Source organism: Perognathus longimembris, chromosome 6 (assembly GCF_023159225.1).
Source record: "Perognathus longimembris pacificus isolate PPM17 chromosome 6, ASM2315922v1, whole genome shotgun sequence".
NCBI lineage: Eukaryota > Metazoa > Chordata > Mammalia > Rodentia > Heteromyidae > Perognathus > Perognathus longimembris.
In genome coordinates this window covers 53828312-53846802 of record NC_063166.1, presented here as the reverse complement: position 1 = coordinate 53846802, position 18491 = coordinate 53828312, and the positions used below count along the sequence as shown (strand labels likewise).

Here is an 18491-nt window from a genome sequence, read left to right as displayed (position 1 = left end):
CCTTCCTGCCGTTATAATGAAAAACATTGCAATTATTGAAGTGACATTTTTAATGGTTTCCTTTCTTCTTGTACCAACTTCCCAATAATATTTCCTTAGAGCCATGGATCTAGGTATCTGCAATGGGCCTGCCCAGATGCTGGAACCCTTGTGTCCCATCCAGAAGGACAGTGGGATGAAGTATCCTTTGGTGGCCAACAAACTAATGACCATCTACAGGGCCACCAATGGCTTAGTACCAAGAAATAGCACCTAACTGGGTGTTCACCAAGCCTAGCCCATGTGAGGTCATCGCTAGAGCAAATGTGGGCCTGATGACATCCAAAAATCTAGCCTGCTATCTATCACCAACAAAAATGCAGCAATGACCAGAAAACAATGCCTAGGCCTCAATTAAGGAGGCTAAAACTCTGAGCCATGAAGTTTTCTAACATGTGAGATACCTTTGTAGTTGTACTGATGAATTGTGAGGGCTTACAAGTCTGTTGCAACTGGATTACATCCACTAAAATCTCTCAATGCTTTTTCCTCAAAGACAAATCTTTGGTATGGCAGGCAGAATTCTAAAATGATTTCCAAGATCCTGAGTTCCTGATATAAATACTCAATAATGCTCCCTTTCCCAAATCTGGAGTGTGAGCAGGACCTATAACTATGATGGGACATAATTGACATAATTAGGTTACAATATATGGCAAAGTTAAAAGGGTTTCTCAACTGTAATTAAGGTTCCTAATCAGTTGAACTTAAAATAGACAAAGAAGAAATTCTTGTGGGTTGGCCTGAACTAATCTGGTTAACCCTTTAATAAAGATGTGAAAATCCTAGAAGGAAGAGGTTCAAAATATTTTAAGCAATAGAGAGGAGCACTTGTCACAATGTGAAGGGGACTACCTGGACCATTCTTTATGTGTCTACAGGAGTACTTGTAGGAGAAATGATAGCTACAACCTCAAATCAGTGGATTCTTACCAGTAATTAAATATGAAGAGACTACCTTGCCAGTACAGCCAGATTTCAGCCAGCTGTAACTTTGGACAAAGAACCCATCTGATCTCTATCTAGAATCTCAGAGATAATGAATTTGCATGGGTTTGAGCCTCTAAGTTTGTGGTGATTTGCTATACAGAAAGAGAAAATTCACTTAAACTTTGTATAGAGATGTTTGAGCCTGAACTAATCAATTTTCTTTGTTACTAATAAATAGATCAATTTTCAGTTTCTATATATTTAATGTTTGTTTCAATCTCAAAACATGTGGGTCATTCATAAATAATAATTCTCCTATAACTAGAGACTCAAAGATAGCATGAGTTAAAGATGCTCGAACCAGATCCCTGAATTCAAATCTCCAACTATTTCCTTGCCATGTAATTCTGTGCCTCAGTTTCCTCATCTTTAACATGAGTTCATGGTAATATTGCTTGTATCAGCCAGCTTTGCACTGCAACAAAATACCTGAGGCAACTAACCTTAGCAAAAAAAAAAAAAAAAAAAGAACTTATTTAGCTCATAATTTTGAAGGTTCAAATTCCAAGATCAGGTAGACCCCATTTGGGGTTTGGCCCATGGTGAGAGTGATAAGTGGCAATTGTGGAAGGGTATTAAGAATGAGTGTAAACATCTGGAGCCAGGAAGGAGAGAAGATAGAGTCCCACAATCCCTGTAAGGTCCCATTCCTATAACCTAAGGACCTCCAACTAGGCCCTGCCTCCTAGAGGTTCTGAAGGCTACACCCTGAGGACCAAGCCTTTAACAACATGGGGTGCATTTGACATCTAACTGACCCTTACTGGTAAATTTGATCATGTGTGTAATTCCTATGCAGGAGACCCTAGGAACCACATCTAGCATCGTAAGTACCCACTGTGGATAATCAGCTGCCAGGGTTGCATAGCTGGGATTCAACAGAGAAGGACAAGTTCAGGTACAGGCTTTGAGACCTATATTCTGACTTCTTCCTGCCTCAAGACACAATGAACTTATGGAAAGAATTTCCAGAATGAAAGTAAGGGGTCTGGCAAGGTGGTATTGTAATCTCCATTATCCCGCCACTCTCCTGCTAATATGCAGGAGGCCGAAACTTCACTCTGTTTTTCTTTTGTGAGTTTTCAATCTAACTCTAAGCCAGAGCCCAGACACTGCATAATACAAAGTGCTCAACCCATGGCTTATTTGAGGAACTAACTTTAGTCCTCATGGTCACCTTATAAATATATTTTGGCTGGACATAAGCACACAGCCCCAGAGGATCATGGCATTGTGCTTCTTTATTGTACAAGTTGGTATATATGTATATGTGTGTGTGTGTGTGTGTGTGTGTTTATACACCAATGCCAAGGACAGATGGAGCACTTTGGTGAGAGATTGGACTGGTTGGTATTATTACTGACTGCCTTCAGTTCCAGAGGCTGTGTTTTACTGGGTGACATGTCTCCAGAGAAGACAGGGGAGGCAAACAGAACAGCAGAGGAATGTGGATCCCAGCTGGAGCCCAGCCTCAACCTCATCCCTCAAGGAGCCCCAGAGCAGAAATCATGTTACAGAATACTTTATTTCCTGAGGAAGGAAAATGCATTTGTACTCCTGTGGCCATCATTGCCTTCAGCAATCCCTGAAGAGCACATATGTCATTTCTCAGGTTTGGTGACTCTTGTCTGTCCAATTTTCAAGATGAGAGCACTGTCAGCTTCTAGCAGTGAACACCCCCAGAGTAGAAGTCTGGGAATACTTGCCCAACACAGGGGACCTGTCAGGTCCTGGTAATATTCACTGTCTGGGCACCACATCTCTGTGAGCCTCTTGAGTGAGGACAAGATCATTCCTCAGGGAATATAGCAGTGCAGTGACTGCTGAATGAATGAAGTCAAGTGACAGAGTGAAGCTGAGGAGAAAGGACCCAAGCAAACCAAGAGTGAAAGAGAAGACAGGGTATTGGAAAGGCCATGCAGTCATTTGAATGATGACCTTGAGGATATCCACCTCCCTGTGACCACATTAGCCACATTAGCTTGCATGCACTGGGTAAAGAGCTTTGACAGTGGACTGAAGGTTAACGGGAGTTAGGAAGGAAGATTCTCCAAGTGTGCAGAGTGCAATTGTAGATTTATTCTGAAGAGTGAGAAAGCAAAATCAGAGTTAGAAAGAGGCATGGAGGTAGAAGGGCTGAGAGAGACCGAGACATGAAAATGATTCAACCCTGGCTAAGAAATTGGAGGAAAGAAGACATAGGTCAGACTTGGGGTGGCCTCTGAAAACTGGAAATGGCTTTCAGCTGACAGCCCACAAAGTACCTTGGTCCCATAAGAACTGAAATCTACAACTTGAACTAGTAGGGAGACATATGCACTCACACACACACACACACACACACACACACACACACACACACACACGTGCGCTCCATAAAGAAACACAGCCCCAGAAACACCTTGAACACAGGGAGGCACATATGAGATTTGAACATGCCAAACCTGAAGATCACAAGTGTGTCTTGTTTGCCTCTGAGTTTGCTGTGACTTCTTACAGCCACAATAGAAAACAACCCCTAGCTCTCCTGTTTCCCTCCACATAAAGGTGAGGCAGGCTGAGCTTTTTAATCTTACCTCTCAGCCATGACCCCAGCATGTTGGGCTTGGTGGCGGCACAGTAAACCAGTTCTAAGACCAGCTATGGCTGGGATACACCCCCAAAGGATCCCATGTGCACCCCCCCAAATCAAAGCTGTTCAGGATATGCCATTAGCAACAATGTACAGAAATTGAGATGGAACCCTGATTCTATAGTCCTCATTCTAATAGATAACCAAAGCCTGGGGCCTCCCCTCTTCTCCATGATGGGCCTTCTCAAAACTGAAACTGTTTCAGCTTTATGTTGCCTTAGGTATGGCTTTGAAGGCATAACCAGTGTTGCGGGGAGGGTATTTGTGGAAGTCTCATTTTGTTTGGTTGTTTTTTGTTTGTTTACTTTGGACACCAAATCTTGCTATGTAGCATATACTGGTCTTGAACTCTTATAATCTCACCTGGGAAATACTGGGGTGACGAACATGTGCTACTACCCTTGGCTATGAGAGTTTTAATCTCCACCCCACTCCTCCAAGTTACATGACCAAAACGCAGAAAGATGAGCTCACTGTGCAGAAGTCAAGGCCACACTAGCTGGCAGCCTAGCTAGTCCCTCACTCTGTGGAAGAGGGAACTAAGAAAGGCCCAGGACAGTATGGATTTTCAGGGGCCGTCCTATAGGTTAGCAGAGCTGTTCCTGGAACTCAGGTCTCCAGTATTCACCCATGACTGAAAGTGTCCCCTTCATGACTGAGGCACACATCTGGATGCTCCCAAGTATCCAGAGCAAATCTTCCTCCTCCTCCTCCTCCTCCTCCTCCTCCTCCTCCTCCTCCTCCTCCTCCTCCTCCTCCTCCTCCTCCTCCTCCTCATCGTCATCATCATCATCATCATCATCATCATCCGCAGCAGCAGCAGCATCTCGTCCCAACACAGAATGGCTTGAAGATTTTCACATTTCCTCACTATGCTCAACACACCTTCCTGTCACAAGTCCCCCATGGCCCTCCCTTCCACCTACAGACTCTATAATTAGCCCCCGCCCCCCCCCAAAAAAAAAACAGCCTTGAAAAGACTAATCTATCCTGATCCCTTTGCACCATAGTCGGCATATTCCCTCCCCTGCTTGTGTCTGGTTTTACCTCCCACTCTAGCACCTGCTCTTTTCTGGAAAATTGACCAGGGGCTATAGGACTTCTCTCTTTAACCTACTGGTGTGGAGATCTGACATGTCTTAGGGCTCACATTTCTTCTAGGCAGCTGTTAATACGTAACTGTAGTGTCCATTTGAGGACGTGCAGATGTGGAGCTGACCCTCTAGCACCCCCTGCAGGATAAGGCCAAAACTACCCCTGCAGGACTTCACCTGAAGAGACCCCTGTCCTTGGCTTGCTCTTCCGCCCTCGATTGCCTCAGAACTCCTTTACTGGTTTCTTGCTGCAAGCTCATCCTTCATAAATCACTTGGCTTCAAGCCTGCATCGCAGGAGCAGCTCCTAAGGAGGCTGACCTTCTTACATCTGAGCAGACTGGAGCTCCGGGAAAAGCAAAATTTTCCATCCTGTGTGGCCAAGGAAGAGAGAATCTCTGACGTCGAAATAAGATTAGCTTCTCCACCATGGTAACCCTGCTGGCTCCCAACCTACGGGAAATTATTTTTCACCAAGAAAGAGCCCTTAATTGCTAACCGATAATTAAAACCTGAAGCCAATTGCAGGAAGCCAGGGTTGGGCTCTTAGCAATGTTCCTTCGCATCATCCTGGGTATCATGGTGAGGTCGGCCCTTTCAGTCAGGCACGCACAGGACCACTCCACCATGGTACTCAGCTTGGCTGAAGAATAAGATGAATTACAGTGTGTGGGAGATGTTTTCATTAAGCTATGGAAAGAGAAGGCTTATGTTTTATAGCTCTAGCATTGCCAAGTTTTTAAATAAGGGGTTTGGTGTAAATCTAAACTCCTCAAGGTATACTAGTTCAAGGACTCCCATTGAGTCCTTAAAGAAAAGAAAAGGCATCACTTAAGCTTCACTGCTCTCAGTTTCCCTACCTGTAAAACAGGGTTGATTGTTTGCCCCGACAAGAACCTGACTGTCTCCATAGTAACAGAGGTAGAAGTAGTATCCTTTTCACTAACATGAACTGGGTCTGTATTGATTGTATTGATCTACAAATCAACTAGGTCTATGTTGATCTATCAAAAAACTATTCACTGAACTCTCCAAAACATTAAAGGCACTGAGTGTATTCTGCTACAAATACTGTACCACCCTCTCTTCTCTACCCTAGAAACTTGAGCGTGCATGTGCATGCACACACACACACACACACACACACACACACACACACACACACACACACCTTGGCTCTAATTTATAGAGAATGTTCCAGAATATTCCAGAAGACTCAGTAAGGATCCATTCCCTATGTAGGTGCCTGTGTGATGATCAGATTGCCACTGAGTCATCTAATAGAGTCAGTATCTGGTTGGGGTTCTTACCAAACACCTTACAAACATGTTTCCTGCAAATGAGACCATGGCCAGAGTACAGAAACATTACAACTAATCACTCACACACAACCACAATTATCACAGACTGCAGGGCACTTTCATTGGGGGCTCTGAATTGTTTGGTCTAGCTCCATCTCCTTTCACATGGAGAGTTCGTTGTGGCTCAACAGAGTATGAATCCCATGTTTTTTATTTTCATCTCTCCTCTTTTTGGTTTGATATATCTTCCATCCCCTTTTGACCCACTGCCTTTTCCTGAGTTATGAGAGTATGACCACCCAGCATTTGTTTGTGTTTACTGGGTACCTGACCTTTGTGCTTTATATGCATTAATCACATTTAACCTGCATATTAAACTAATAGAATGGACACTTTCTTGGGTTTTTTTTTTGTTTTGTCCAGTGCTGGGGCTTGGGACTCAGAGCCTGAGCACTGTCCCTGCCTTCTTTTTGCTCAAGACTAGCACTATACCACTTCAGCCATAGCGTCCCTTCTGGTTTTTTCTATATATGTGGTGCTAAGGAATCAAACCCAGGGCTTCATGTATACAAGGCAAGCACTCTACCACTACACCATATTCCCAGTCCTGGACACTTTCTTATCCACATCTCCCACATAGAAAATTGAACATCAGAAAGGTTAGTGCTTCTCCATACTCACACAGCCAATGAGTAGGAAAACAGTGAATAGGAAAATCACCATCTGTCACTGACTTCACTCAACCTGCCCCCTTCCAGTCTCACCCACCTTGGGAAATGGCACTGCCATAGGCACAGTGTCTAATGCCTCAAACACCTGAGTCGCTCTTGACTCTTCCTCCTTCCTCCTCCCCACTCCTTGACAACCAGCCATCCTGCTAACACTGTTCCTGCAAATATCTGCTCTCTCTTCATGCCCTCAATGTCCTAGACTAAACTAACATCATTTCCCTCCAGGAGGCCACAAAAGCTTCCTGATTCTACTCTTCCAGCACATTCTCCTCCGATAAACTGGAAAGGTCCTCACAATGAATTGAGCAGAGCAGGCCATGTAACTTCCCTGCTTAAATTCACCTAGAGGCTCCCTTGCCTTAAAAACACTCCTCTGCCCCTTCCCTATGAGGCTCAACAGGTTAGCTTTAGTCCTTCTGTAAATATTTGTCCTGCCTTTACTCAAGACTTAGAAGAGTATTACACTGGCTCTTCCCCTTTTGAGTTTAGTTCCTTTCTGGTACCTCCCTGATCCCTTCCTAAGAAGGCGGGGCGGGGGGGGGGGGGGCAGGAGTTAAGGGAAGGAAGGAAGGAAGGAAGGAAGGAAGGAAGGAAAGGAAAGGAAGGCTCCCAGTTGAAATGCTATTCCCAGAGGGTGGCAGTTTTTGCTGTCTATCTTTCATAGCACTGTGACTGAAGAACCATCAGCTTCGATGTAGTGATGGCTGACTGGCTGGTGAATAAATTTTTTGCTCTTTGACTTTTGTCCTTACCCTTGCATTTCTTCTGGCCTTGCATTCTCTTCCCAAAGTTCCTCTTTACTTTCATTCTGTTGTTCCTTTATTGGTTGGTAGCAATTTACTTATACCTCAGTCAATGTAAGCATTACACTATGTAGGAAAGCTACTGGCCAGCACCATCCAGAAGAAGAATATTTTTGTACTTCAAACCTCTGAGAGCTACTACTATGTTTCTTCATAACTATAAATGAAGGAACAGAAGACCCCTCTGTACAGGATTTCCTTGTCTATGCCAAGAAAACAGCAGGGAATTAGATCAAAGGGAAGGGAAAATTCCCTTGATGCTTTCAACATGTTCATCTGTGTTTTGTGCAATCAACAATAACCATTCTATTTCTCAGAGCATGAATTTTGAGGCTGAAAAGTTAGCCTGGGATTTTTCCTATTCTAAAATCCATATCCATAAGATTTTGAAAACTCAGAAGAAAGTATATATGGACTTGTTCTTAGTTAATAATAGGACAAAGGAATTCCCAAAACATAGGGATTCTATTTACCAGACTCTCTGAAGAAACGTGATATTGTGGTGCCATATTTATGAATAGTAAACTCTTTTTTTATTAGCACAAACACATTTATTTGCTAACCAAAGGGATGAGGCCAATTAAACCATGACTTTGAAACTGTTGCACTTAAAATGTATGTGATAAAGATTATTGAACATAGTGGTGAAAAAAAAGTATGGAGAGTTGGCTCATTGAACTGAGCTTTTTCATTCTTCCAGCTAATTCCTGTCCAAAATGATGATGGAATTTTTATTCTACTTTCTCATAGACCTGAGTACAGGTGACATTGTTCATGACACATTCTACCACCAACTTCCCATCTTTCAGTTTTCTTGTTATTGTGCTTTCCTTCCTGTCCCACGCCTGATGCTGAACCAATGCACCGTTAGTGAAGTTACAGACCCTCTGAGTTTTCCTGCCATCAGCTGTAGTTTCTTCAAACTGCTCTCCCAGAACACAAGAAAACTGTGTTGTTTTCAGAGTGCTCAACCTTGTGTCAACCTTGTTGCCGTCACCAGTGATGACACAGTCTGGCTTGGCCATTGCACCCATTTTGCGCAGAGCAAGTCCCACTCCTATTTCCTTCATGTACTCGTCAAAGCCTTGGCTGTCCACCAGTCACCATCATTCTTCTAATTGCTTAAGTGTGGCCATGGTGGGCTCGGGAGGTGGATGGGCGCAGTGAGCAGCGGAGGTCGGGTGCGGATGGCGTGCAGTATGAATAGTAAACTCTTTTTTGATGGACATATTTCCAAAGAAGCCTTCTTTGGAAACAATGCTTATAATTATGATCATGGATGCTTCCAATTCCTCACAGGGAATGCTTGCTTAAAATATCAATTTAAATGCAAATGGATTTTATCATTCTAAATTAGACTCACCCCATCATGTTGAAATTAATATACAAAATGATATTGAAAGCTACATTGCAGGTAATTAATATTGACACGGGGAAAAATATTCACTCTCATTTGGGGGATGCGGTGACAAGTGGGAAGTCTTTTCTTCTGTGTATACTATTGTGTGTTATAATCAGGAAGTCAAACACAACACCCCTAAGGCCTGGCAGGGCTAACATGCATGATTAACATGACAGAAATGAGAGAAGGAGACAAATGGCCATGATGTATCTTAGGGCCCAAGAAGCTATTGTTTGGATTTAAAGGAGAACACAGTGAAACCTGTATTGAACTGACTATATTATTTATGTATTCTTTAAAGTAAATCATTTCATAAATGTGAAAGCACTGTAACATTTAAGCATTTCTCTTAATCAGAAAGACAAGGAGAACCTTTCCTCTATAATCTAACCTACAGTCTATCTACCTGCTCTTTTAAGTAAAGTTTTATTGGAACACATTTTACTTATTTGACTACTTCTTATCTATGGCTGTTTTCATATTATAATGGCAGATTGTGACAGATACCCTGAGACCTGAAACATAGAAATATGGGGGTTTGGTTTTGGTTTTTTTAAAGCCATAGGTTCAGAAAGCTGTAGTATGGGACCAGTCATGGCTGGACCACTTTTTTAGCTGTGTGGTATTTAGTGAGATACTGAACATCTCAAGGGCATATCATTCTCCAGTGTACACTGAAAAAAAATGGACTCTTGTCTGTGGGAACCCTAAAATATTGTGAAACTTTCCTCCCTTCCAATAAAAATCACCAATCAAGAAACAAAAGCTGAGAAGGTTTTGTAATGATATAAAACTGCCAATTATTTTGGATCTCCTTGATTTCCTTTTGAAAATGACAGATACTAAGTCAAAGTTATTCTTATTTTCCACACATGATTTTCTGTTTCCGGATCACTATTGAGAGTGATTTCAGAGAGCTTTGCCTGCGTAGGTTATCTTAGTTGAGTCCCCCAGAAGCCAATGGGAGATGGTCAGCAGGTGATTTAGGCTTTGGTCCCTGGAGTATGGGCAGGAATACTGGAGAATCACACAGGAAAGGGAGGAGCTACAGGGTAGGTAACAGGTGAGTTACCATTGTGGGCAGCTGGAGCCCACTTCAATGATCCAGGTGAGAAGGATTTGGGGAAGGGTGATGCAGGATGGAGGAGAAGCAGTGCCTGACTTTTGGACTACTGAGATTACTGGTTGACAGGACTTCAGAGGTAAAGAGATGAAACAGTGGCATGAGGACATTGGTCAATACATTAAAATACAAGAAGCAAGAGATTATGGATGGAGCATTCAACAGAATTTTCTGTACTTGTAAAGTCAAAGGTCTCTAAATGTTTGAAACAGACTCTCACTGTGTGTGTGTATACAGTTATTTATTCTCACAGCATATAGTTTCCCTCTGTGATAATGTCTCTGTAATAATGGCTCAGGAGTTGGAAGCCTTTCCTCTCCCAAGGGCCATTTGGATATGTATAGCATCATTCTCAGACCAGCTGACAAGCATACAAGAATCACAAGCATCTGTCCCACTATATACCAAGTTTTGGAGGTGAGACATCCCCACCACTGGCTACATTATAAAACATGCCTAGGGGATTGGGAGAAGTGGGGGGAAATAATAAAAGGAATGCCATTGGTCAAGATGCATTGTACTCATAAACTGACATATTGAATTAAAATCTCTTTGTATACCTTCTTAAAGATCATTTATAAAAAGAACCACAACCAAAACATACCCAAGATATACTGTTATAAAATATATTAAAAAAATAAATATTTAAAAACTTAAAATTCTCACCTATGTTTACAATAGCCAAGAGGTAGGTTCAACCCAAGTGTTTATTAAATAGATAAGCAGCATAAGGCATGGTGTTTATCCTTTAATAAGCATTGGATCTTGTTAGCGTGCTACAGCATTAATGGCATTTTTGCAAGTCCCATAAAGGCAACTACTGTCTGATCCCATATGTATGTGGTGTTTAGTATAGAGACAGGAAGCAGAAAGGTTGCTACAGGAAGTAGACAGGAATCTAGAGCTTGAGGGTGAGCAGAATAAGGAGTACTTGATGAGATACAGTTTCAATGTTGCAAAAGAAGAAGTTCTGGAGATTGCTTACATAATGATGTATTTAACACTACTGAGCTGTACAGTGAAAATGAACAGGAGAAGGTAAATCTTATCAAGAGGAAGGGAAGAGAATGCGGTCATAATATTCAATGAATATCTTAAGAAAATTAAGAGGAAAGGATAGGTTGGGAGGGATGAGGGAGAATGATAAAAAGGGGTGACATTGATTAAGATGCACTGTATTTGTAAAATGGTAATTCCTTTGTACAATTACTTAAAGATAATATAATTTTAATCAATACTGAAATCTTTTTAAATCCAGCTCAAAAACAGCTGTAATATTTTCCCTGTGCCAATGGATTATATTTTGCATTAACTGAGCACTAGGGAGCCTTGTTTTTAAACATGATCAATAAGAAATTATGCATTAAAAAAAAACCAGTGAGACATGATAATTCATGACTGTAATCTATGAAGAAATCATAGTAAAGAGCATTGTGATTAGAGGCCAGGTGAGAAGTGTGAGACCCTATCTGAAAAAAAATAACAAAAATGAAAAAGGCTGGAGGCAAGCCCACGTGGTAGAGTGCCTTGCAAATGCAAGGCCGTGAATTCAAATCTCAGTACCACCACACACAAAAATAAAATCCTTTAGCCAACAAGATGTTAAGATGTTTATCTTTGTGTGAGATAAAACAGTGTCATAGAGTTTGCACTAGTGAGGATCGTGGTCTCATCCTGCCTCTATCACCTTGTTACTATGATTTGAGACAATCTACTCAGACTCTAAGTTGAGTTCCCCAATGTAAAAGAAGAATAGTAGTATAGTTACTTTCATTTATTCACTCAACAACTTATTCATTGAGTTGGTAAAAATGAAAGCAGAACAATCCTATAGGGGAACTTTCCTGGGAGAAAGTTTATTTGCAAAAAAACAAAAACAAAATTGTTATGATTTAAAAAGAGAGAAAGGGAGGGTATAAGATATCACAAGAAATGTATTCAATGCCTTATTATCTGTACCCCCTTTGCACAACACCTTGGCAATAAAATTTAATTTAAAAAGACAGAAAGGGTAAAATAGCCTGAACTTAGGAGACAGTATTACATCCCCCTTCTCTTTTTTTTTTTTAAACGGGGGGCCAGAGGGAAACTCAGGAACATTTCAAATTAGATTTGAAACCCAGGGCTATCTCAAAAGAGCAGACAAAAGTACTGTCAAATCGTGCAGACCTCATTAGGCCCTTGTCAACCCAGGTGTCCAGGTCCTGAAAGGATCTTATCGTGGGATACAAAGTAGATACAGCGTAGAGCTTAATACCCTGTTCCTCTAGCAGCAGGAGTTTGGACCACCCCACAGAGAGATCTGAAAAGCATTTGTGATCTTAATCAGAAAGCACACAGTGCTGATCTGGAAATTAATTGGATGTCCAGATTGTTCGCACATCATGGAGAGTTTGATTTTACACAGATTTTTGACAGGAGTATATTTAGTAACAGTATCACTGATGTTCAGTCTCAAGCAGGAACCTAAGCCTACTTTGTAAGGCTCATTATATTCTGAGTGACAATAGGTGCTTGGTAAATCTCTTTTGATTATGATGAGCAACCAAGTTGCTCAGAGTGGATTTAATAGCTAATACGGAATTGTGCCAGAGGTAAGACCTTCTTAATATGAAGCCAACTCTGGATTTTCATGAATCACTGTGATATGTATAGAGATATAGATATAGATGTCAATATGCACTTAATCATTTTCACTTCAGAATTCAATTTTTTTAATTTATTTATTAATTAAACAAAAATTTTTTGACAAGGTGTTGTGTAAAAAGGGTACAGTTACATAGTAGGGCAGTGTGTACATTTCTTGTGATATCTTACACTCTGTTTTTCTTTCCCTTGAGTAGGTTGTCTCTATAATGGATAAATGTCATTTTCCATATAACTAGAATGATCACATAAATAAATGCACCCCCATGCCCTCAAATCTCTCTTATGCAGCCCTGAGATATCCTAGAGCCTGATGTGCTAGTAGCAAAGGATCTCAGGAGAAAGAGGTCATTGGTATGTATAGGCATGACACAGGGAATATGTGCCTACAGGATCTATGATATAACTATCCTATAACATACAGTGGCTAATAAAGGGGGAAATGGTAAAGAAAGAAAACTAGATCTCTCAAGTCAACAGCTGAAAATCAACTGAATGTGAAGAAACTTTTTGAGACATCATGAAAAGGGTGAGAAATCGTCTTTGACTTTGCAAAGAACTAGTCTTCTGAACCTACTTCATAGGCCAGGGAACAGGAGCTGGGTTACATTGTCTTTCAATCACACTGTCTTAGAAGGGATGGGATCTGGGATGGGCAGGACTCAGAATAGTGTTTCCTGCTGCTGAGAGTTTCCTGGGACTGCTCCTCCAAAGGCAAATACCAACAGACATATATGAAGGAGGGTGTTTATGAGGGCAAAACTTACCAGCCACCTCATATGTTGCTTGTACAAATGTCTGATGGAGAAATCTCTTTGGAAAAAAGGTTTCTTATCAAGTTAAACACACACTGCACAATCAGCAATCCTATTTCCAAGGATGTACCCAAGAAAGATGAAAACACACTTTCACTTAAAAAAAAAAAATACACAGCAACTTTATTCATATAATCAAACACTGGTAGTAACCCCAATGTCCCTCGGTAAGTGAATGAATTAATAAAACTGTGATTTTTCATGAAATATTCTGCAACTAAAAAACCTAATGCATACAATGAAATAGTCAAATCTCAAAACATTACGTTAGCTAACAAAGACAACACAAAAGAGCACATACAGTTGGGTTCAGGTGGCTCAAACCTGTAATCCTAACTACTAAGGAGGCTGAGATCTAAGGATTGAAGTTCAAAGCCATCCTGAGCAGGAAAGTCCATGAGGCTCTTCAGTTAACCACTAAAAAGATAGAAGTGGAGTGCTAGCCCTGAACACAAAAGCTCAGGAACAGCACCTGGGCCCTGAATTCAAGCCCAAGGACCAGAAGGAAAAGAAAAAAGGAACCCATATATACTCACTTCCACTTACCTAAAGTTCTAAAACAATTAAAATATTGCAGCAGAAATCAGAATAGCATTTACAGAAGCAAGAGGTAATAAACTAGGAGAGAGTTTATATTGTATATGAACTTTCCAAGGTGATAAAAAAAAATGTCCTATGTCTTGATTAAGGTATGTGGACTTCCACATACATGCTTAAGACCACACAGTTTATGTACACAAATCATAACTAATGAACTATATGAACTAATGAATGAACTATATGAACTAATGAATTATAACTATAATTTAAAAAACAACTGTCAGCAAAAGGGTCCATTTTGCAAATCAGTTACTACTGAAAATGTCCAGTGAATGTGGGAAGAGGGAGATTAGGATCTCTTCCTATCCTAAGCTTCAGCTTTTCCACTGCTCAGGGCCAGGGGGGAGGGGGGGAGGGGAGGTTAATCTTCCCAGCCCCCTCCCCAGGTCATCTCAAGCATAAAAGACATTATTAAAGCCAAGGCACTTGGAAACTCTCTGAAGCGGCTATCCCCATATAGTTTTGAAGGGGTATTGTTTGAAAGTTGTCAATCAATTCTGTAAAAAGCATCATTTTTGAAGAGGGGGAGTTGCCCCTATATTTGAATTTGTAGTATAGAAATAATGCTTTTTACATCATGGGGAAAAAAGGCTCAAACATTTTAGAAGAATTAATAAAACAAAAATTGCCATCTCCCTCCTCTCTCCTTTTTTCTCCACTATAAATCCCACTCACCTTCCAATTCTGGTAAATGTGACAGTTCTGTGTAGATCCTCCCACATACTTTCTATTGCCAAACTGGAATTATTCAGTGGCACATCATATCGTGCAACCTACTCTTTTATTTAACAACATATTCTTTGGACAGTATAGATATCCCAGAATTTATTTCACTAAGCCCCTAATAATAGAAAATCTTAATTTTTCCTGAGTTTTGTTACTGCAAATAACAGGATGAAACATATTTCCTTAATTTAGAACTCTGAATCACTGTGAATATTTCTTTCAAATAAACTTTTATAAGTGAAATGTCTTGGTCAAAAGATACACACAGAGCTGGGAATATGGCCTAGTGGCAAGAGTGCTTGCCTCATATACATGAAGCCCTGGGTTTGAGTCCCCAGCACCACATATACAGAAAATGGCCAGAAGTGGCACTGTGGGTCAAGTGGCAGAATGCTAGCCTTGAACAAAAAAAAAGCCAGGGACAGTGCTCAGGCCCTGAGTCCAAGCCCAAGGACAGAAAGAAAAAAAAAATGCACACCAATTTAATCACGAGAAACATCATCAAAGTATTTACTGGATAATTCACAGAGTTCCCAGGAGTTTCTTTTCTCATTTTGATCTTAAAGAGAAGGATAAAATTGAAAGGATGCTGAACATTCAAACCATTCAACACTCTTGAAAAGGAGAGCTGAAAAAAAAAAAAAAAACAGAAAATAAGAGAGAAAAAGCAGAGCTGGCATTGGCTGTTTCTAAATTTGTTAAGATGATCATATGATTTTTTATGCTACATGCTGTCTATATACTTTATTATAGCATATGTGCATTTGCATATATTGAACCATTCTTGCATTCCTGAAATGACACCAACTTGACCATGGTGTATGATTCTTTTAATGTGTTTTTGAATGGACTCTACAATAATTCTATTGAGAGGTGTGTTTTTTATGTCTGTGCTCCTCAAAAGAAATTGATCTATATCTTTTGTTTTCTGTTGTGTCTTATCTAGTTTATCAGAATATACTGCCTTCATAGAAGAAGCTGAGGTAGTATTTCATCCCTTTCTATTTTATAGAATAGTTTGAGGAACATCAATATTAGTTTTTCCATCGGGGTCTATAGAATTTGGAAGTGAAATGTATCCCATTCCTGGGCTCCTCGTTGTTGGGAGACAACTGCTGCTTCAATCTCATTGCTTATTATGGATCTGTCTGGTTGGTTTCTATCCTCTTATTCAATTTTTGCAGGACATATGTATCCGGAAATGTATCTATTTATAGGTTTATCCAGTTTATCAGAATGTAAATTTGGGGGGCTGGGAATGTGGCTTGGCGGTAGAGTGCTTGTCTAGCATACATGAAGCCCTGGGTTCAATTCCTCAGTACCACATAAACAGAAAAGGCTGGAAGTGGTGCTGTGGTTTAAGTGGTAGAGTGCTAGCCAGCCATGAGCAAAAAGAAGCCAGGGACAGTGTTCACTCGAAACCCCAGGACTGGCCAAAAAGAAAACAGAATATAAGTTTTTGTAATATTCCTTAATGATTCTCTGAATTTCGTTGTATTTTTTGTGACTGTCCCTTTATTGTCTCTAGTCTGGGTCATTGCCCTCTTCTGTTTAGTTTGGCTAAATGTTTGTCAGTCTTACCTTTTCAAAGAACCAACTCTGTTTCATTGATTTGTATTGTTCTATCTCTGTTTCCATTTTATTGATTTGTGCTTTAGTCTTTATTTCTTTTCATCTACATTTTTTCCTGTTTGGTTTGTTGCTGTTCTTTTCTAAGAGCTTAAGATGCTATTATTATTATTATTATTATTATTATTATTATTTTATTAATTTGAAACCTTATTTGTAATGTAGTCATGCATAGCTACAAACTTTCCTCTTAACCTAGCCTTTGCTGTGTCCCATAAAGTTCTCGAAATTATGTTTCCATATTTGTTTGATTCTAGGACCTTTATTTACTCTGTTAATTTTTCAATGACCCATAGGCCATTTGAAAATATATTGTTCAGCCAGACACTGCTAGCTCACATCTATAATTCTGGCTGTTCAGGAAGATGAGACCTGGAAGGTCTCAGTTTGAAGCCAACCCAGGAAGAAACATTTATGAGATTCCATCTCCAATTCACCAGCAGAAACTCAGACTACAGTTGTGGCTCTAGTGATAGAACACCAGCCATGAGCAAGCAAACTGAGAGAGAATACAAAGAACTGGGCTCAAGCCCTGAAAGTATATTGTTCTGTTTCCATGTGTTTTTATATTTTCTATAGTTTCTCTTGGTGTTGATATCTAGTTTTATTCCATTGTGGTCTGATCAGAAAAAAATCCAGGAAGTTATTTATTAATTAAGACTTGCTTTATGTCCTAAAATAGGATTTGTTTTGGAGAAAGTCGATGTCTATTGAGTCCATTTGCTCTGTAGTGTCATTTAATTCTGAAGTTATTTTGTTCATTTTTTTTGTCTAGATGGTATATCCTGTCAAGTCCTTTTTTTTTTTTGTCCATTGAATGTGATTGTTGTTTCTTTTTTTATTAAATTTTATTGACAAGGTGATGTACAGAGAGGGTACAGTTACATAATAAGGTAGTGAGTACATTTCTTTTTTTAATGGATTTTTTAATTTATTTTTTATTTATTGTCAAAGTGATGTACATAAAGGTTACAGTTTCATACATTAGGCCTTGGGTACATTTCTTATACTGTTTGTTACCTCCTCCCTTGTGAGTACATTTCTTGTCACATTTGTTACACCCTCCCTCATTTTTCTTTCCCTTCCCTCATTCAGGTAAGCATGTATACAATATCCAGTGTACCAAAAGCATATACAGTAACCACATGGGATACGCCAAAGGAAATTTACCTAGTACATTAAACGTAACAACAATAAAATCCTCCTGTTTCCCTCTCTTGGAGTTCACCCTGCTCAGCCTCCTCTTGTACAATCATATGCACATTCCTGTCAAGTCCTTTAAATGCATGTGTAAAAATAGAATAATGAAACTCTTTAAAAACTGTAAAAGAAGTTGGCTTCTTACAGGTGGCTCACACCTATAATCCTAGCTACTCAGGAGACTAAGATTTGAGAATCACAGTTCAAAGTCACCACAAGCATGAAAGTCCATGAGACACTTATCCTCAATTATCTATCAAAAAAGCCAGACATGAACTGTGGCTCAAGTAGTGGAGCACTAGCCTTGAGCAAGAAAGCTCAGGGAAGGCACCCAAGCCCTAAATTCAAGCCCCAGAACCAGCACATAATATCAATGATGATGATGATGATGATGATGATGATGATGATGATGATGAAGAATAGATGGGTAGGTAGATAGATAGATAGATAGATAGATAGATAGATAGATAGATAGATAGATAGACTGGGCACTTAAATGGACATGTAAAATTTTAACTCCCTTATACAACCTTTTCAAGTTCAGAAAAAATAAAATAAAGACATTTATTTAAATTATAAAAGAAATGAAAGAGTATAGGAAACTGAGAGGAGGTAAATTTGATCAGAGTGCATTATATGCACTTGTAAAACTATCACAATGCAACTGCCTTATACAAATACTATATGTGAATAAAAAGATAAATTAGAAGAAAAGAGGCAGAGTTAGAGCTGAGGGCAATAGATTTCTATTTTCCTTGCTG

At 40.0% G+C, this 18491-nt stretch overlaps 2 protein-coding genes across 3 annotated transcripts in view; one reads left to right on the top strand and one right to left on the bottom strand.

Moving 5' to 3' along the window:
* Window positions 1-18491, top strand: part of Pcsk2 (proprotein convertase subtilisin/kexin type 2) — a 263957-nt gene that overhangs the window by 163578 nt on the left and 81888 nt on the right. The window lies entirely within an intron of this gene.
* LOC125352317 (fatty acid-binding protein 5-like) lies at window positions 8264-8725 on the bottom strand. The gene is given in 1 exon segment (XM_048347417.1): window positions 8264-8725. A coding segment is annotated over 1 exon segment (405 nt). The 3' UTR covers window positions 8264-8320.